General features: G+C 38.1%; 1 protein-coding gene across 10 annotated transcripts in view; it reads left to right on the top strand.

Moving 5' to 3' along the window:
* LOC150096616 (ranBP-type and C3HC4-type zinc finger-containing protein 1-like) overlaps positions 1 to 19,174 on the top strand; it is a 333,124-nt gene that overhangs the window by 97,034 nt on the left and 216,916 nt on the right. For 8 of the 10 annotated variants that reach the window (XR_016549851.1, XM_090408566.1, XM_090408567.1 and 5 more), the window contains exon 4: positions 1,981 to 2,482. Coding sequence is in view for 9 of the 10 variants with exons in the window: in XM_090408566.1 (XP_090264692.1) it covers positions 1,981 to 2,482 (502 nt within the window). In the remaining variant the exon portion in view is untranslated. The remainder of the gene's footprint in view (positions 1 to 1,980; positions 2,483 to 19,174) is intronic. The other 2 variants (XM_090408572.1, XM_090408574.1) reach the window with 2 other exon arrangements.

Raw genomic sequence — 19,174 nt, 5'->3', positions numbered from 1 at the left:
GGTCATACTATAAATTAAAGATGTCAAGAAATTATATTCTTGGTTTAATTTTTTACCCAAGTGTAAGCAAAGTTTGTGCCTGAAGTAATTTCAGGATTGGGCAACTCATGTATAGAGGCTAATGACTTCACATCACTTACCTTAGTATCCCATAATGCAAAGCACATATCCTTACGGACATGCATGATGCTATGCATTATGGGAAGGGCCACTACCCAGATTAGTTTTGACTTTTATTGAGGTCTCATCAGTGGGAGCCAGATGCAGAAGTGATACCAAGGTTGAAGTAATAAGCCAAAAATATAATTTCTTGGCATCTTTAATTTATAGTATAACCAAGTGGAAAAAATTTCAACATATATTTCTAATCCAGAGTATTTTAGTAACAAGGTGTGACACCTTTTGCCTACTTTCATATTTTCGTATCCAAGTATGTATATAGACTTCTGCATTACTTCAACCTTGGTATTATCACTTTTGGGTTTGGCTCCCACTGATGAGACCTCATTAAATTTTGAAGCTGATCTTGGCATTCCGATAATGCATAGCATTCTACATTTCAGTAAATATATGTGCTTTCCATTATGGAATACCAAGGCAAGTTATGTGAAGTCGTTAGCCTCTATGTACAAGTTGCTCAGTGCTGAAATTATTTCAGGTGCAAACTTTGTTTGCTTACACTTGGATAAAGGATTAAACCAAGAATATAATATCTTGGCATCTTTAATATAAACAATAGTTTAGTTTGTGGCCTCTCTCAGTGTTCGATACATTATCATCATTAAATTTAATATTTTAATAGTAACATGTAACATAATAGGTATATGTGTCTTCTTTTCATTGGAAGCAACAGCATCCTTACTTTGAATTTTATCCGCTGATATTATCAACAAGAAAAAAAATAACAGTTACAAACAGTTTATAATTCATAGCAAAACACCAAAACATACCGCAATGTAGTGAAAAATGACATCGTAAACAAATGACTTCATGAATGCTGTACATCAATTGATTTATTTAGTGACATGGTGCTGCCATGTCACCAAAACCATCATATGAATGAATGTCATATAAGCTTAAAGTGAAGCATCATAAGGTGTGGTATTACTGTGTGTGTTTTGTTATGTTACATCCTGAATGTTTTTTAATATATTGTCTCTGAAAAAATAATCTCTAAAAATAATTAAATTCTGAGAAGCATTCTTTGAATTCATGATTAGTATATGATTAGTTAATTATGTCTCTTTTAAATTTAAGAGGCACATGATTAATATTTTGCCTAACATGGTATGTTTGGACCACATGGTCCAAATGTACTTAGTTACAGCTCAGCACAGCTTCTACTTAAGTAGTTAAATTTATCAATATATTCAAAAGATGTGCTACCTTTGGTAAATGGTTTGAAATTTGTAAGACAAGGATTGAATGTAGAAATTCATGGGCCTGAAATTTTATGAGTCAAGTCATGTAAAAATTGAGGATGACACAACAGATTATGGTACTGATGTAGGGATGCATTGAAGTAAAATGGTTATACTTACAGGGTTTTAATTGCATGTGGATTACTATTAGCAGATTTGGTCACCTTGTTTTCTGCTGGACAAAAATATTTTGGAAAAGATCCAGAGAAGAGTAATCTAATAACTTTTTTAATAACTAATGTGGTGTCATCTCTTTGGAATATTGAATATTAAGGGAAGGCTGTTTGGAATGCATTGTCTAAAAAGTGGTGGCAGTGGGAAACAGTAAACAAATATAAGACGCAATCTTTTAACTCTGCATGTGTGTGTGGCAATATGATGAGCCTTTAAATCCACAGAAATCTTTTGCTAATAGTAATAATTAATAATTATTAAAACTTTTTTCTTAATCATATAGTGTTAAACCATGCTACTTCAAACTCCAGTCAAATAATAATAAAGAAACAAATAAATGTATATTTAAGACTACTAATTTTCATTTTTAATTATATATTTGTAGGTTGAACAACAGTTGGAAATTAGCAAAAAGTTTCAGCTCTGGATCTTAGGTAAAGAACTAGCTATCGATAATGAGGCCAGGCTTCATAACTATAATATAATACCAGGCTGTCCAATATTTCTTTATTTATCTAAACCAGAAATGCAAAAAAAAGGTAACATTGATTATAGTGATGTTAAGTTGTCTCTACCATATAACATCTCTCATTCTCAATTTGCATGTGAAGATTTCCTGACAAAAAAGAATAAGGGTGATAACCATAATGATTCACTCTGCGACCAGACCTCAGTGTTTTCCCTGAGCAGAAATTCTAGAACACAGAAAAATGAACCTTTACAAAATAAAGATTGCAGTTATCTCTTTTCAAGAACAGATAATTTAGAAATATATGTGGCACAGTCCTCTGACTCTTTCCATGATGAAGTAGTTGCTAAAAGTAATTATTCTCCAGTTTTGAATGAGACTCTAACATATAATGATGTTGAAAATCAGGCAGAGCAAAGTAAGCAAATTTTGTTAACAGATGCTGTTAACTAAGATTAAGAAAGCATCCATTATAATGATATTACTACTCATCATTTAAAAAATTCAACTAGTATTGGTGAAAAATATTTTTTAAATTGAAATTACTTAATTTTTTTTATAACTTGTAAGAATTATAGTGCTATGATTATCACTAAATCATTAGTGATCATCACAGCACTATAATATACTCCAAGTGAGACTTAGTGTTTACAGAGGGTTAGTTAACTAGAATAGTATATTGAAGATAAAGTATTTTCATAGAAAATATTGAGGAGGGAAAGGGCATGTTGTTAATGATGGCAAAGGGGCTGTCCATCATTGGTGAAGCTACAGGATGAAGATAGTAAACTTCAGGCTATGTAGTGTCGAGTGAAGACAAACAGCACAAAAATATATAAGGCACCATAGTAGACTTGGGAATCATCATCATGAACTACTGCAATAGAAACTGTCATGTAAGGCACATCGAAGGTCTCCATTTCTTTCCATCATACAGTACAGTTTTTCTTCATGAACACTTTATTTAGTGTATGGGTAAAAATACATTATTCCAACCAACATTCCCTAACAGCCGAACACTCCTTTATTCACCAGACCTTCCTGTTGAATAATGCCAAAAAAATCAGTTGTTCCTCTGATCTTATCCCTACCCCTTTAACATACAGATTACAGTAATGCTATTACTGTTCATATCTGGGCATGTCAGAAAAAATAGTAAAACGTCTAAAGAAATATAATATTTTCACTGCTTTTAAATCACATTTGAGACTGACTGTCCTAATCTGCTTTCCTAAGGATTCCCTCTCTGTTCCAGGTGTTTACAGAGTTCTATGTTTTTGCAATTTATCATATTAAAGTGTCAGGCCTTGCTGACTATGCTTTGGATAATTTACACTGAATCGGATGAGGAGTAAAAATACTATGCTTCGCTGCAGCAAATACAAACTTGAAAGATTTTTTTAGAATTAGCAGATTTAAAAAATCAGTCTAATCTAAATAAATGCAGTTGTTTTAAATTTCCCAAGATTTAGAAAACATTCATTCTTAGTCCTTCCAACCAACAGCACCCATAGAAGACACCCTCAAAGAACTTCAGTCTTTTAGTCTAACTTCTCCACTTATTGTTTTGTGTGTTATTACAATTTTAATATTATATCCTGGATGAGGACAAAATATAAAAATGATTGAACTAATTACAATTATTTTTCAGTGCTATATTCATCCATTAAACCTAACACAAGGTTTTAGTGGTTTCATATGATTGACATGAAGATTTTTTTTTCATTATTTATTTATTTAGCATATGGCTCACACATTAAAAGTTACATTAAATAATCTTCTTCTTCTCCCTTCTACATGGATGAGCTGTCTTAAGCTTCTAAGCCATACCCGTCCCAAGGATAAGATGACTAGCCCTATTATATACCGTTGAGTAAACTGCAACGGTATATAATATATATCCTGTGACTGTAGCTCGTGTGTTCACGCGACCCATTTGCCTGCTTGTGGGAGAAAAGCCCTGCTGTCCATGACCAAGACCGGCTAACTTGGCTATGTCTGAGAAAGATCCTTAAACTCCTCATGTCGGTGATGGGAATCGAACCAAGGGCAATCCTTTCCCAGGTATATGGTTGCGAGGCACATAACCACTAGGCTAACCGCATGGACATATATAAATAATCATTTATATATATAAACATAGTACTTAATAGACATATGTACTATAATAATACATATTACAGTAATAAAAGAGACATTCAAGAATAGACTACAACTGTATGTCTAGGTTCATTATCCAGTCATCTGCACTTGGTGTAGCGTGGATGAAGTCTGACAGGTTTCCATTGTATGCACGTTGGGGGCATTCTGCTGTAATATGATTAATTGCCTGGCAGGGTGATCCAAATTTGCATCTGGGTGAGGCACTCATGCCCCATTTGTAAAGGTGGTGTGCACATATGCCATGATTGGTGCAGATTCTGTTAAGGGTAGATAAAGTTTCTGAGGTAGGTCAAAATCCGAAGTTATCTGTGTTGGGTCCACTAATTCATGAAAGTCCCCAGTTGAAGTGTTACACCAGGACTCTTTCCACTTCTCCTTCATGTTAAAACTTGTCTCCGCAAGATTTTTTGCTGTTAAGATTGGAGGGCACCTTGACTTGAGTCTATTTTTTTCTGGGGTGGGATATCTTTGTGGATTGGGAGATCTTGGGTTTCCATGATTTTGTTGTATTCGTGTAGAAGAAAGTTGGATTTGCAGAGTTGTGGAGGTGGGATATTGCTTAGCACTGGGAGCCAGTCGTTTGGAGTTGATTTCACTGTTCCAGAAATAAGGCACATAGCGGTGTTAAACTGCACATCAACCAAGTACACATGGGCGCTGTTCAGCCAGGGTCAGCAGTATTCAGCTGCAGAGTAAACGAGACCAAGAGCAGTGCAGAGAAGTGTTACTGCTGAGGCACCCCCAATGTAGTATATTATTTCACGTTTTTAGCTTGACTGCTGTGTTAATGAGATATGGTTTAAAAGATAGAGTTCTATCCAAAGTGATGCCCAGATATTTCAGGAATCTGTTGTAGCGTAGCAGTTTGTGGTTGAAGTAGACCATCGGCTCTTTGTCAGTATGGTTATTGTTCAGGTGGAAATATGAAACTTCTGTTTTGCTAGGATTTGGGCATAATCTCTATTTGCAGAAGTATTCATCTAGGACTGCAAAGTCATTTGTTAGTATATCTTCCATTGTAGTAAAGCTGGTATGTCTGATGGCCAGTGCAATGTCATCAGCATAACAAAACTTCTTGAAGGCTGTATTAGGCAAATCTGCGATGTATAAATTAATAAGGATGGGAGCCAGAACTGATCCTTGTGGTAATCCATTATCCAGTGTTCTTTGTTTGCTTTTGTTCTCATCCATATACGAGGGTGGTCTGAAAAGGTTTTGGCCTAACAACGAAAAAACGAATTTATACTTCCAAAATTATTTTTCAACATAATCTCCCTTAAGACTAATACATTTATTCCAGCGATGCTCCAGCACCATTATCCCATCCCTGTAGTGGTTCTCAGTAAGATCTGAAAAATACTCCTCTATAGCTGCAATCACCTCTTGATTTGAAGAAAAACACTGACCAGTGAGGAAGAGTTTTGGTTTTTGGAAGAGATAGAAGTCAGAGGGAGCCAAATCTGGGGAATAGGGTGGATGTTCCAACAATTCATAGTGCAGATCCCTTAATCCTTTCTGCCCTGAATTTTTTTTTCCAAGTGAAAAAAATTTTTCTTTCTATTTATTTTGTCTTTAGGTCTAAAAAAGCAAGAGTATCGAGTATTTTGATGAAAAATACATTTCAGGAGAGGAATTCTGACCAACTGATTCCAGATGGAATCATTATATTCTGGTAGCAACTTCTGAGCTTATACTCTATAATCCATATGCATATTATTCTACTAAGTCATAAAAACCGATATTGGTAAGATTTATAAGTATAATACATACCTGTTATTATATTAAAGAAATGGAACTACAATGTACGATACCAATTGGAATCATTCGCTACGTAATATGGGCTACGAAAGCCAAGACAGTGATTCCAATTGGAATTACTAGGGCAGAAAGGATTAATTTTCCCATTGCCAAAAACACCTTTGTGGGCAGGTGCATTTTTTAATCGTCAAACTGGGTCTTTTCTCATGAATTTTTTCGTCTGGTCTGGTTAAAAGATCAGATTAATATTCCCCGATTATTCTTTTACCATTTTCGAGATAATTAATAAACAAAATGCCTTTAGCATCCCAAAACACCGATGCCATGACCTTTTCTGCTGATTTATTTATTTATTCTTATGGCTACATGAAACTGGTAAGTGAAAAATACAGTCACAATTTCCAGAAACAAATGATGAAAATCTTAACATATAAAAGTTCATTACATAAAAGGCACAACCTGCTTACTAAGTCTTTTTTTTTTAAAATATAAAGCAAAAGTAACTTGTCATAATTAAGTCAGGGACAATTATCGTCCTGCTGCACCAAGTATGACAAGACTGCATGTTCTCACAACACTTCACAATATAAAAGTGGCTGTATCTGACGTTTAAGTAGAGAGCAGTTGTGTCTTGTGTGAGAAAACTTGATCCATTAGAGGAAGCCCATTTCACACTGTATCATCATCTTCTAACATGAAGAGTTCTGCTGATACTATGACGAGGACTATGAGAGTGACTACTAGAATAACGTCTTTGTGGTGAGATGGGACTGTGATCTTCTGTTTCCTCCATAACCACCGCCACCACCATACCAACTACAGGTCAAGGTTCAGGCTGAAAAGCCAATTCAAGGCCTCATCCATCACCTTGTGGATGTCCTGTAGGCCACCACTGTGAAATTGGCGCCTTGGGAAGTTGTACACAATATGAGTAATCGTCTGAGCCACGGGAAAACAATCACAATAAGGGTGATGTGACAGCCCCCATTTATGGAGAAGATAGCCACATCTGCCCTGACTAGTTCTGATCCTGTTTATGGATGACCAAATCTTCCTAGGAAGACCAAAACCAGGCTGCGAAGCACAGGGATCTTCTACCAGGAAGCCGTTTGTTGGGAGATTGTTGGATCAGTATTCTCTCCGTATGTCAGATATTGATGGCAGCGCAGCTGAATAGAGTTTGTCCATGGACCAGAAAGGCCTTCTAGATTTGAGACGAAGACTAGGTAGATTTATGAGAGTCTGGTAGGAGTGGGTTGCACATTGCTTATTAAATTCCTTAATCGAGGCTTGTCTCCGTATGTGTGGTGGAGCAGTGTTAGATAGAACAAGCAGCCAGGAGAGAGGTGTGCTTCTCACTGTCCCACTAATTGTGCACATAGTAGAGGTCAGCTGGGTGTCGATAATGTTAGTGTGTGTACTTCTTTCTCAGACAGGGGCACAATATTCTGCTGCAGAGAATGCGAGGGCTAGTGCACGCAACCTTAGGACTTCTGCACCACAACCCCAGGTTGTTCCAACAAGTCTTGAAATGATGTTATTTCTGGTTTTAATTTTATTGGAGAGGTTGATGATGTGCCTTTTATAGATTAGGCTTCTGTCCAGGCTCACTCCAAGGTATTTTGGGTGAGGCTCGTGTTCTACCATTTTTCCACAGAAAGAAAGGTTGAGTTGTTGATTTGCCTCTGCATTGTACAGGTGAAATACTGAGGACACTGTTTTCATTTGATTTGACTTCAAGTACCACTGCTTAAAGTACTCTTCCAGAGTGTTCAGGTCTGTATTCAAGGTTGATTCTAAGTTGGTAAAGGAGGTGGATTGATGTAAGATCGCTAGGCCATCAGCATACATAAACTTGCTTGATCTGGTATGAGGTAGATCATACACATACATTTTAAAAAGTATAGGGGATAGCACAGAGCCCTGAGGAAGACCATTGTGAAGGAATCTGAGCCTGCTCTTTTTTCCGCCAATATGGACCCGGATCTTTCTGTTGGAGAGAATAGATACAAAAAGTTGTAGAGTTTTTTTACATTTTATAATATTTCCTAGTTTTAGGAGGAGGCCCCTGATCCATACAGTGTCATAAGCAGATGTTAGGTCAATGAAAATGGCTTCAGATTTAAGTTTCTTCTGGAAGCCTGCTTCAATTTGAGTTGTCAGGGCCAGAACCTGGTTACAGCAACTTCTTCTTGGCCTGAAGCCAGCTTGTTCAGTCGGGAGTGCTCTTTCAATGAGTGGTGAAATTCTTTTAAGGAGAATTCTTTCAAAGAGCTTAAAGATGGTGCAAAGCAAAGAGATAGGTCGTAGGTTTTTCACTTCATTTGGCACTTCAATTATTTTGGCTTCCCGCCACAGCTTTGGTAATTTACCAGTCATGATGATTTCTGAGAAAAGGGCAGCCAGCCATGTTTGGCCATGTTGACCAAGATGTTTTAGGAACTCAGGGATTATACCATCCACTCCTGCAGCTTTGCCATTCTTGGTAAGTTTTAAGGCTATTTGTACCTCTTCCCGAGATTTTGGGTGTATGAGTTCAGGAAGCTCGGGTTCCGTCTTCAGGTTTTGTCTGATGGAAACTTGTACAGCAATTTTCCTGGTAGAGCTGGGATGAATCTTGGAGGTTTTCTGCTGATGGAAACGACTTTGTCTTTTTTGGCACTGAACAACTGGCTTCTGTCCACTGTTTTGACTGCTGTTTGGATTCTGGTGAATCTAAGTCTCATCCATAGTAAGAAATCGATGCACAAAATCAGTTTTATTCTTGTTAAAACGCTCCAAGCACTGTTCAGAGATTTTCATGCAAGTGCTTTTTTGATCTGCATAGCACAAGGTGAGCAAGCGCAGCACCCATCTTGCACAAAGCTTTTTCATTTGCAATTCTTCATTTAAAATATATCCTACACATTCTTTTGAAATGCCTATAGTCTCAGCAGTTTCATGTATTTTGACTCATCGGTCATTCACTACCATATCGTGCACTTGATCGATGATTTCTGGTGTTGTTACACTTTTTGGACATCCTTCACATGGATGATCTTCAAGGCTGGTACTGCCACATTTAAACTCGGCATCCCATTGCTTAATTGTGAAAAATGAAGATGAGTACCCATAAATTTTTATGAACTTCGAATGAATTTCTTTTAGCGTTAAACCTTCTTTTACAAAGAATTTTATAACCGTGCTATACTCAATTTTATCATTTCAAGGAATACAGACAACACTTTTGCTTCAGACAGCTGTATAAAACAAACTACTCAATAGAATGAATTGCAATTTCGCATGGATGCTTATGACAGATGTACCAACTTAATAGAAAAAAAAAATCTTGTTGTAGTGTTGCCATCTATGGTCGAGGTTGAGAACTTTTCAGACCACCCTTGTATACTTGGAACAAGTGGTTACTTAACATGTTTTCAATTAATTTAGCTATTGTTCTGTATGGGACTGCACAGAGTAACTTGCAGATATCACCTTGCCTCCAGACTGTATCATAAGCTGCAGTAAGGTCTACAAAGCTACAGCTGTTTTCAGGCATTGTTGGTAGCCTGCCTTTATATGTGTATAGTGAGTGACAGAACCTGATCACAGCAGCTTCGTTTATGTCTGAATCCAGCCTATTCTACTTGGACCTGTTCTATTATCTTAGGGACAATTCTATTGAGGATAAGCCTTTCTAGAAGCTTATAACATAACAGACACTAAACAGGGCGATTGTCGGTAATTTTCTGGTTTGTTGTTGGTTTTCCTGGTTTTAAGATGGGGATAATTTTTGTCCTCTTAAACTCTTCTTCAGAGAAGATGCAAGCCAACCACTGTCGAGCTTTTTGGCCTGGCTTAAACAAGAAATCAGGATGAATTCCATCAAAACCTGGAGCCTTGCCTGGTTTCATATCCATTAGAGCAGTGTTAATATCTTCAAGAGTGAAAGGTCACAAATATAAAGGGTCTGATTGTCTGTTATTTTTCAAATATGTAAGTTCTCTTTTTATTTGAAGAGTGTGCTCTTTGTCCTTGGCAGTATATCTTGATGTGTTGACAATATATGACACATGTTGGTTAGGAGAAATAGCTGATTGTTCTCGGACAGTCAGGGTGCCACCACCTAGTTTTCTTAGAGGGCTCCATGCTTTTCCACTGGAGTGCCTAAAATTGAGTCTTTCTACTGTCGCAGTCTATTTCTTCTGTTGGTTGGTGTCAAGGCTGTGAATGAGTTCATCTGCAATGTCAGGGTCACGCACACTATGTATTCTTGATACATGCTATTACTATCATCATCCCATCCAGGGATATACTCCTTGAAGAAGCCTCTTGGTATGATCTTCTTACCTACAGCTAAAACAGCTCCCATGAATCTTTTGTAATTATTGCTAGTTGGAAGAATCCAACGGACATATTTTTGAAGATAGGCAGCAAATGTATCCCAGTCAGCTTTCTGGAAGTTCCAGTGGGGATATTGGATGGATCTGACAAGGGGTATCTGCAGACCTACCTCTAATATAACTGGTCTATGTTAGCTTCACAGGAAGTTGCAGAGAACTCTTCTCGATGTAGGTAATGGTTGTCCATTATTGTCTTGAGTGATGAAGCAGAGGTCAGGGTTGTACTCCCTGTTCCATGCTACTGACCTGAAGGAAGATCTGTCTTTTGCACCGAAAATTAGGTACATGTTGTGAATTTTTGCCTATTCAGTCAAAGTCTCTCCACATTCATTGTTGGAAGCATATTTCTGAAACATTTGGCGATTGTTGAGGTCACCAACATGCAACGCTGGGTAGTTGTGCACTGATAGAACTTGTGGAGGCCACAAGAGGATTGGGGGGGGGGGGTAATACACATTGGTAATGGTTATATTCCCTATCTTGGTTGTTATCAGATGCACACTGCTGACAGTGTTGGTTGTAATGAGGTGGTAATCTTCTAGAGTACTACGTACATAGGTGGACATATTGTTGACATATAAAATATTGACATATAAAATATTTGAGATGTATTCACATTTTGTTCTACATATACCCTCAACATTAATTTGGAAAATTTCTACAACAGGTCCAATATTTCTAGTCATCTTGCCCTTAAGAGAGCTAATTCGTGTGTTTGAGTTCATGTGTGCCGTAACCAGGAGATCGAGAAGATAGTCTGGTTGCCAAGTCACTCTAGCTCTTTAGCATTATCCAGAGTGCACCATGAGGAGGTGAGCTAGAATTGCACCTCACTTTTTTTATTACATGGCAGTGAGAGAACGAGGGGGTCATCCCTGGAAATTATATGAGGTGTGGTTAGTAAAGGTTTTAGGACTTTTTTTTTTTTCCTGGAAAGTTGTGAATGGATGGAATTGGCTGCCAGAGGTAGTTGTGAGTGTTTCTTCAGTGAACAAGTTCAAGGAGAGGTATGATAGTTATTGGGCATGCAATGATTGGAGTGAATCTTTGGCTCCCTGGAGATGCCTGAGAAATAATAATAATATTTATTATTTTATTTTTTTTTTGTACATTATTTTAATTTTGCACAAATTTTCTTCTGTGGAACCTGTGTAGCTCAAGGAAGTGGCATGTGCTTCCTCAACACTAATCCTCTTGAAGAATGGTGACCTAAGTTCAATTGTAGTCTGGATGAATTTTGCTGCCGATGTTTGGACTCTAATTGCACAAAGTTTGAAGAATCAGTGGCAAAACTCCTAATCAACCTCAGCCAGCCATTCTTTTGTCTGTTGTGCCTCCCTTCCATTAAACAGTTTCTAAATTTCAGAGAGTGCATTAACAGCCTAGAACAGTGACTTATTATGCTTAACAATAGTGTTTGATGTATCCGTAGCACAATTGGAAGAACAACGTAACATTGCGCCCTTTCAATTAGAAAAGACCTGGGTTCGATTCTTGTCATGATGAGGGGAATCCTTATATGAATTTTTTCGATTGAAGGTGAGTTAGATAATCTCATATGCAGGTGGTACGGTTTTTTCTACTGGAAACTTGGGTTTTTCATCCTATGTACAGACAAATCGGCCTTCAGAATACATGCAATTTACAGACAAAAAATACTGTTGTTGGTGATGATGGGCAGTAGATGGTGTTGATGGTAGTAGTGTCGTAGTAGGAGAATTAGAATTAGTGGAGAGGGTGAGATGTATTTAGCAAAGTAGAGTAGAGTGCCCTCCTGCAATGAGTCCGTGGAGGAGTCATGTAATAATAATAATAATAATACTTTCTCGTTTAAAATCAACTCACCAGAATAAAGGCTGGAAGAGATTCACAGTTAACAACTTGATGTTAATGTATCCACCACTGAAAATGCCAACAAACTTCACAGTCTCATTGCCATGTCAGTCCAAGAATAAAAAATTACAACACCATTGTAGTGAATTTTCATTCTAAAACAGATGCAACACTAACCGATGACATCTGTGAACTCTCTGAACGATGCAAATTTAAATTCCTGACATGAACATGTCAGAACACACCACCAGTGTGTCACTATATGAGCCTTGCCGGATTTCACCTATGCACAGCAGGAACAGATTAGAAAATTACAGCACCAACTGGAAGAAAAGTGACTGAGTGGAGACAACACATGGACAATTAACTATAAAAAAAGGAGTACTAATGCAAAAATCCAGTCCTACTACCATCCAGCTTGAAAATTCAAACTGTATCACTGGATATGGAACATGTGTGACTGATGCAGTCAACAGCAAACCTTGCAGAACCTTCCTAGTACACTACACCAATATATGTGGCCTCCTTTCAAACCTCAGTGGAAGTCTTTTTCCATTTCCAGTCTACAAAAACCTACTTATTTTTCCACAGAAACCCAAATTTCACTCCCCAAACACTACTCACCTCGACTTTCCCAGTTACACACTCTTTGACTCCTTTTGCCCCAAAGGTGGGGTTTGTGAATATGTTTGCTCTGACATATCATGTCAAAGAGTACTCAACCTGGAATCTTCCAATTTTGACTTACTCTGTTTGAAAATCTGTCTGTAACCCATTCCATCAAATTCGTTTGCTGTCTCTGCCGTTCCCCTAATGCTACAAACCATTCTGAACTTTTTGATTTCCTTTCCTTAAAAGTCTATATATTCCTGAATCCAACTTTTCTAATAGTGAGGTTATTTTCCTTTGAGACTTTAATATTCACAACGCCATCTGGCTCACCTACTCCATTTATATAGACCAAGCATGTAGAGAGAAATCATTTGCCAACCATTATCCTTACACAAATAATGCACATGCCTACCACAATAGCAGACAATCCTAACCTCTCTCCAAATACCTTGGACCTCTTCCTCACGTGACCCTTCCAAGTATGCCATTAATGTATTCTGTCCCCTAGATAGCTGAGACCACAATCTCATGCTGATCTCTTCTCTGTATGAAACAACACAAACACAATCATTTGCATCTGCACATCATTTGGCATTACAAGAAAGTCAAGTGGGATGATCTATGCAACTACTATGCCACATTTCCTTGAATGGATTTGCTTCTAGCCATCTGACCCCAAACCTATGTGCTGAACGTATCACTGAAATAATTCATATCGGCATGGAAACATATATTCCTCATTCTTCCCTAAGTTCCTGTCTCCTATCTAAGCCTTAATTCTCCCAGAGGTGTGCCAAAGCTGTACAAGAGAAGAATTGAGCATACTGTAACTGGTTTGCATCCAAAAGTCCATCCATCTATACTGTGTATACCACAGCCCAGAATAGTTGCAAGAAAACTATTCACAAGTCAAAAAATGACTTTGAAATAACTAAAAGCAGGAAACTTGTATCCTGTCCACATTGCAGTCATGCATTCTGGTCTCTAGCCAAAGCCATTGGTTGCAACTTCTGCCCAACACTACTCTCACTGCTGTTGCTTTCTGATGACTCTGTTGCATCATCACCCACAGAAAAAGCTGATCTCCTGGCTTCTTACTTCTCTTCCAATTCTTGTACTGCTTATTTTGGTAAATATCCTCCAACTATCCCATGAACTCTACACTCAATGCCCAGTGTGTCCTTTCACCAAAAAGAGATTTGTGTTCTTTCATAGGAGAAGAGATCAGCATGAGATTGCAGTTTCACCTACCTAGGGGACAGTACATTAATAGTGTACTTGGATGGGTCACTAGTGAGGAAGAGGTCCAAGGTATTTGGAGAGGAGTTAGAATTGTCTGCTATTGTGGTAGGCACGTGCATTATTTGTGTAAGGTCTTTTTACACTCTCTTATTCTACTGGTATCTACCCTAAAGTATGGAAATTAGCTAATATTCAGCCTATCCATAAAAAGAGAGACAAATCAATACCCTCAAACTACTGTCCAATTTCTCTTACTCCAGTTCTTTCCAAAGTAATGGAAAGAGATATCAGCACCAACTGCTATTCTATCATAAAGTTTCTTAGCTAATAAATGCCCACCAATATGGGTTCCATCACTATCAGTCAACAGGTAATTTACTCACTTATGTCACCCACATCTGAACAAATACCATAGAAAAGTTTGGCTAGTCAAATGGTTGCCCTTGATATCTCCAAGGCCTTTAACTGGGCACTATGGCCTATTAAGGAAACTCGCATCATTTGATCTACTTCTGACTTCTGCACTTGAACTGCCAGATTTCTGACTGCATGCTCACTTCGGGTGATATCAAAGTTATTTATCTTCTAAGTATACAACCAATGCAGGGGTTCCACAATGCTCTGTTCTCTCACCTACTCTATTCCTTCTATATATAAATTTATATATTACTACAACAGACTACTATCCCAGTACATAGTTTCTGATGACAGCATTGCATTCCTCCCTTTCATTTGACAAACTCACAATGCACAAATCACCACAGTCTCCATAGCCCTAACTACTACTACCTTAAATACAGATCTCCAAAACATTCATCAGTGAGGTTTGGATAATCTTCTCAATTTCAATGCAAGAAAAACACAGCTTTGTCTTATATCACACAAAAAAAAAGAACCCTTCTCTTCCAGCCTTACTTTTGATAACACCTAAATCCCATGCATGATGAGATTTATCTTCTTGGGATAACACTAACCTCACATCTCTCTTGGCACAAACATATTAAAAATACTGCCTTCTCTGCCTCCAAAAATTTAGGTTTCCTTTTTCACTCAAGGCATTACTTCAATTCCAAACAACTTCTAACTTTATGCAAATCACAAATCCATCAAACCATTGAATATTGCTCCCATATCTGGGGTGGTGCTCCCCCAAGATCTCCTAAAGATACTGGACCCTATGCAGATAAGGGCAGTCAGACTAATCAATCATCTCACACTGGCTGATATACTTCACTCACTTTCACACAGATGCTCAATTTCTGCTGCTTGCATTTTACAAATACTTGTAATGACCATTATTCATGAGAAATAGCATCAATAATACCAGCACTTTCTGTCAAATCAGTTCAAATCCACAGTAACTAACCAACACTCTCCCACAGTGCTTCTCCAAACTCATAGAACAAATTTTTCCTCCTTTTTGTTCATCCCTTCCACTGCTGCCCTTTGGAAGAGTCTGCCTTCTTGCCCATCCACGATACTAGCATACTATAGGTTGACTAACCTCTCATGGATGGGTTCCCCATAAAAAATATAAAAAAAAATTAGTTGCCAACTAGAGGGACTTTTTCTAACCTTTTTTTTTTGGCCACTTTCCAAATTAGTCAATCTCTGGCATGCACAAACAGGGTTTTTTCTTCCCAGAAACTCAGGTTTTTATCCTGTAAACTCAAGAAAATCACCCTTAGAATCCACTCTATATCAGACAATAAATATAGTGCTAGGATTAGGAACCACAAGATGGCAGCACTTGTCAGCTACCTCTCTTCACCAGATGGCATGTATAATTATTATTATTATTATTCAGGCCTCCTTGGGTCAAGAGACTCATCATGGGAGATCCTTCTTAGGAAACACAAAGTCTTTCATACCACTCCTTGAATTCATTGACTGTTCTTGCTCTAACCACTCTATCAGGCAATGCATTCCATGGTTCAACTACCCTCCATGCAAAGAAACCATTCCTTACTCTCTCGCTCACAGCTTCCTTCCGTAACTTCTAGGGATGGCCCCTTGTCATTGCTCCTTTCAACTGTTCCACCAAGTGAAAGAACCACCCAGTGTCCACCTTGTAACTGCCACTCAACAGTTTAAAAGTCTCGATCATATCACCTCTCCTTCTTCTATTCACCAAACTCTGCTGTCCATTCCCTCAGCCGATCCTCATAACTAACATTGTACAGTTCTGAAACCATCTTTGTTATCTGCCTCAGTACCCTTTCCACAATTAATTTATCCCCTTCAAATCCTGGGGACCAAATTTGAGAACAATAGTCTAAGTGTGGTCTGATTAGGACAACATTTATCAATCTGTTATCATGCAACAGAATGATAACTCTTTTATCTCTGCAGGTCAGAGTACTTCTTAGTATTGCAGCAATCCTCTAGGTTACCTTCACCACCTTTGCAGTATGCTTCCTAAATTTCAATTTTGTATCAATCATCAACCCCAGATCTCTTCTCTCCCCTATTTCCTCTAGTATATCTCCTCCTATTGAGTATTCAGCCTCCAATCGATATATCCCAAACTTCAAGACTACATTTTTACATGCATTAAACTGATACCCCCATTCATTTGCACATCTGTCCAGTTTATTCAAATCCTCTTGCAGGGCTGCCACATCTGCACTATTACTGATAACCCTTCCCAGCTTCACATCATCTGCAAACAAATGAATATCCCCTTGCAATCCATTGACAATGTCATTGATATAAAGGTTAAACAATACAGGTCCTAATACTGAGTCCCATGGAACCCCACTGTAACCTTCTGCTTCCTTGATATTGCCCAGCCATACACAACTCTCTGTTACCTATCAGACAGCCAATCCTGAATCCAGTTGACTAACCCGACATTTAAACCCATGTGCTGCAACTTAATTATCAGCTTATCATATGGCTCCTTGTCAAATGCCATTGCAAAATCCAAAAAAATGGCAGTATATGCCTTTCCCTCATCAACTGCCCTTGTCACTTTATTATAAAAGGCAATCATATTACTAAAACAAATGCCCCTTAACAAATCCATGTTGACTCTCATAGATAACATTACCCTCATCTGCCCAATGCTGTATATAGTCCCTCACTAATTTCTCCAAGACCTTAACAACTACTGATGACACGCAAACTGGCCTGTAATTAGACACTTCCAGTCTGCTACTGCCCTTAAGCAATGGCACTATCTTACCTTCCTTCCATTTCCTTGGGTACCTTTCCCAGCTAGACTTTTATTGAAGAGCCAGGTCAACGGAGCTGTCAGTTCTTTAGCACATTCTCTCAAAACCCACGGTAAAATACCTTCCAGTCCCACAGCTTTACTGACATCCAGAATGTTCAGTATTTGGAACACACTCTCCTCTTGCACCTCTAAACCTTGAACTGTCCTATCTCTCTAGTTTTAAAACCTTCTTCTCCAGGATGAAATACTCCAGTAACGTGCTCATCAAAACTCCACTATGTCTTTTGCATCAGTCACTCTATTCCCATTTTTATCCCGCAATGTTATTCTTCCACAATCATTTCTCCTTCCACTGGAAGGAGAAATTCCCTAGGATTTTCTTTGGATTTTAGTGCCAACCTCCTTGTTCCAGTTTTGCCTTCCTCACCATACTAGTCACTCTCCATGCCTGTGTCTTATATTTTTTGTGCATCAGCTTTCCACCCCTCTCCTTATATCTCTTCCATAATCTCTTTTTCACCTGCAGTTCCTGTTTGATATTGTTTGTCATCCACCCTACACCAAATTGTGTCCACTTCTTCACTCATGGAATATAGCTTTCTATTGCTGCTAACAAATTTTCCTTTACAATTTCCCAAGCACTTATCCTGACCAATAATTACTGATAGTATTGCCAGCTATATCTGATTGGCTACTGATAAAGATTGAGCTGCCCCCTCGATTGAGCAGGTCAGACTAAAACAGCCTCACCTGCTCCCTGTAGGGGAATAAAAGACATTAGCAGATTTAGTTTTATTTATTCCTCTATAGTCCCTGAATTTTCCAGCCTTCCGTAATGATTGGACAAATTCAGAGAACATCTATGATATTCTGAATACAGTATTTAAAGAAGTGAAATCACCCAGTGAAATACCACCACTTGCTTATTAGAGACCTGAAGGTCGCTAGAACAAGAGTTCTGGTTTCTTTCCCCCCCCCCCCCACTCTTCCCACATGCAGTGAAAGTGGTACTCTCAAAGACATTATTCTCACTGTGGGGGGGGGGGGGCTCGGACCCTCCCCCCATTCGAGGGTAGAGGAGTGAAATGGTTCTGCAGGCCATCTGCTGGTTAGTACATGGGACCGAACCAGGTAGTAATAAACCTGGAGACTTCCCGATCAGCCCATCCCAGGAAGTTAAGAAAAGAAGTTGTGAGCAAGAGAGTGAGGAGTGGTTTCTTTGCATGGAAAGGTGGTTTAACCGTGGAATGCATTTCCTGATAGAAGTGTGAGAGTATAAACAGTCAATGAGTTCAAGAAGTGGTATGATAAGTTTAGTGTTTTCTAGGATGGGCCTTCTGATGAGTCTTCTGACTCCATGGAGGCCTGAATCATAATCATCATCATCATAATAATAATAAAATGTCTGTTCTGGAATGATGGAGGGTTCTCAAAGTTAAGCACTAACACATCTCAGATAATAATAATCTAAGCAAATTGGCCATTGTAATCATTTATTGAAAATAGCAACAGATGATACCCTACACAGTACTAGAGAAAGTCTGCACATGTTTGATTGTTCTGTAATATTTTATGGATATTTGAGGCTGTATTGCTTAAATAGTAGAATTTTAATGCTGAAAGCTTGAAGCCTCAATGTTTCTTTGATAGTCGAAAAAATTCATTTTTAATTTCTTTGTACTGGCTGAACCAAACAAATTCCACAGGTTTACTATATAACTTTTTTTTTTTTTTGTAAGTGCTATATTTGTGTTATTTGTAACATTATGTATAGTTATGAGATAGCAGGTTATGGTTTAAATACTGTGGATTTTGAAGAAAAAGAAAGTGTCAAAATTTTCCAGTGTTTTAAGGTTTTGGTGCCTTTTGATATGTATAAGTTCTTGAACTGGTAGAGTATTGGAGAGGTGGAAAAGGGAATTATAAGTATGGTGCGAGGTTC

The sequence above is a fragment of the Typopeltis vanoorti genome, chromosome 18, assembly GCF_054136105.1.
Source record: "Typopeltis vanoorti isolate ZY-2024b chromosome 18, IOZ_Tvanoo_1.0, whole genome shotgun sequence".
NCBI lineage: Eukaryota > Metazoa > Arthropoda > Arachnida > Uropygi > Thelyphonidae > Typopeltis > Typopeltis vanoorti.
The sequence above is the reverse complement of the archived record's forward strand: the minus strand, read 5'-3'. Positions and strand labels throughout refer to the sequence as shown.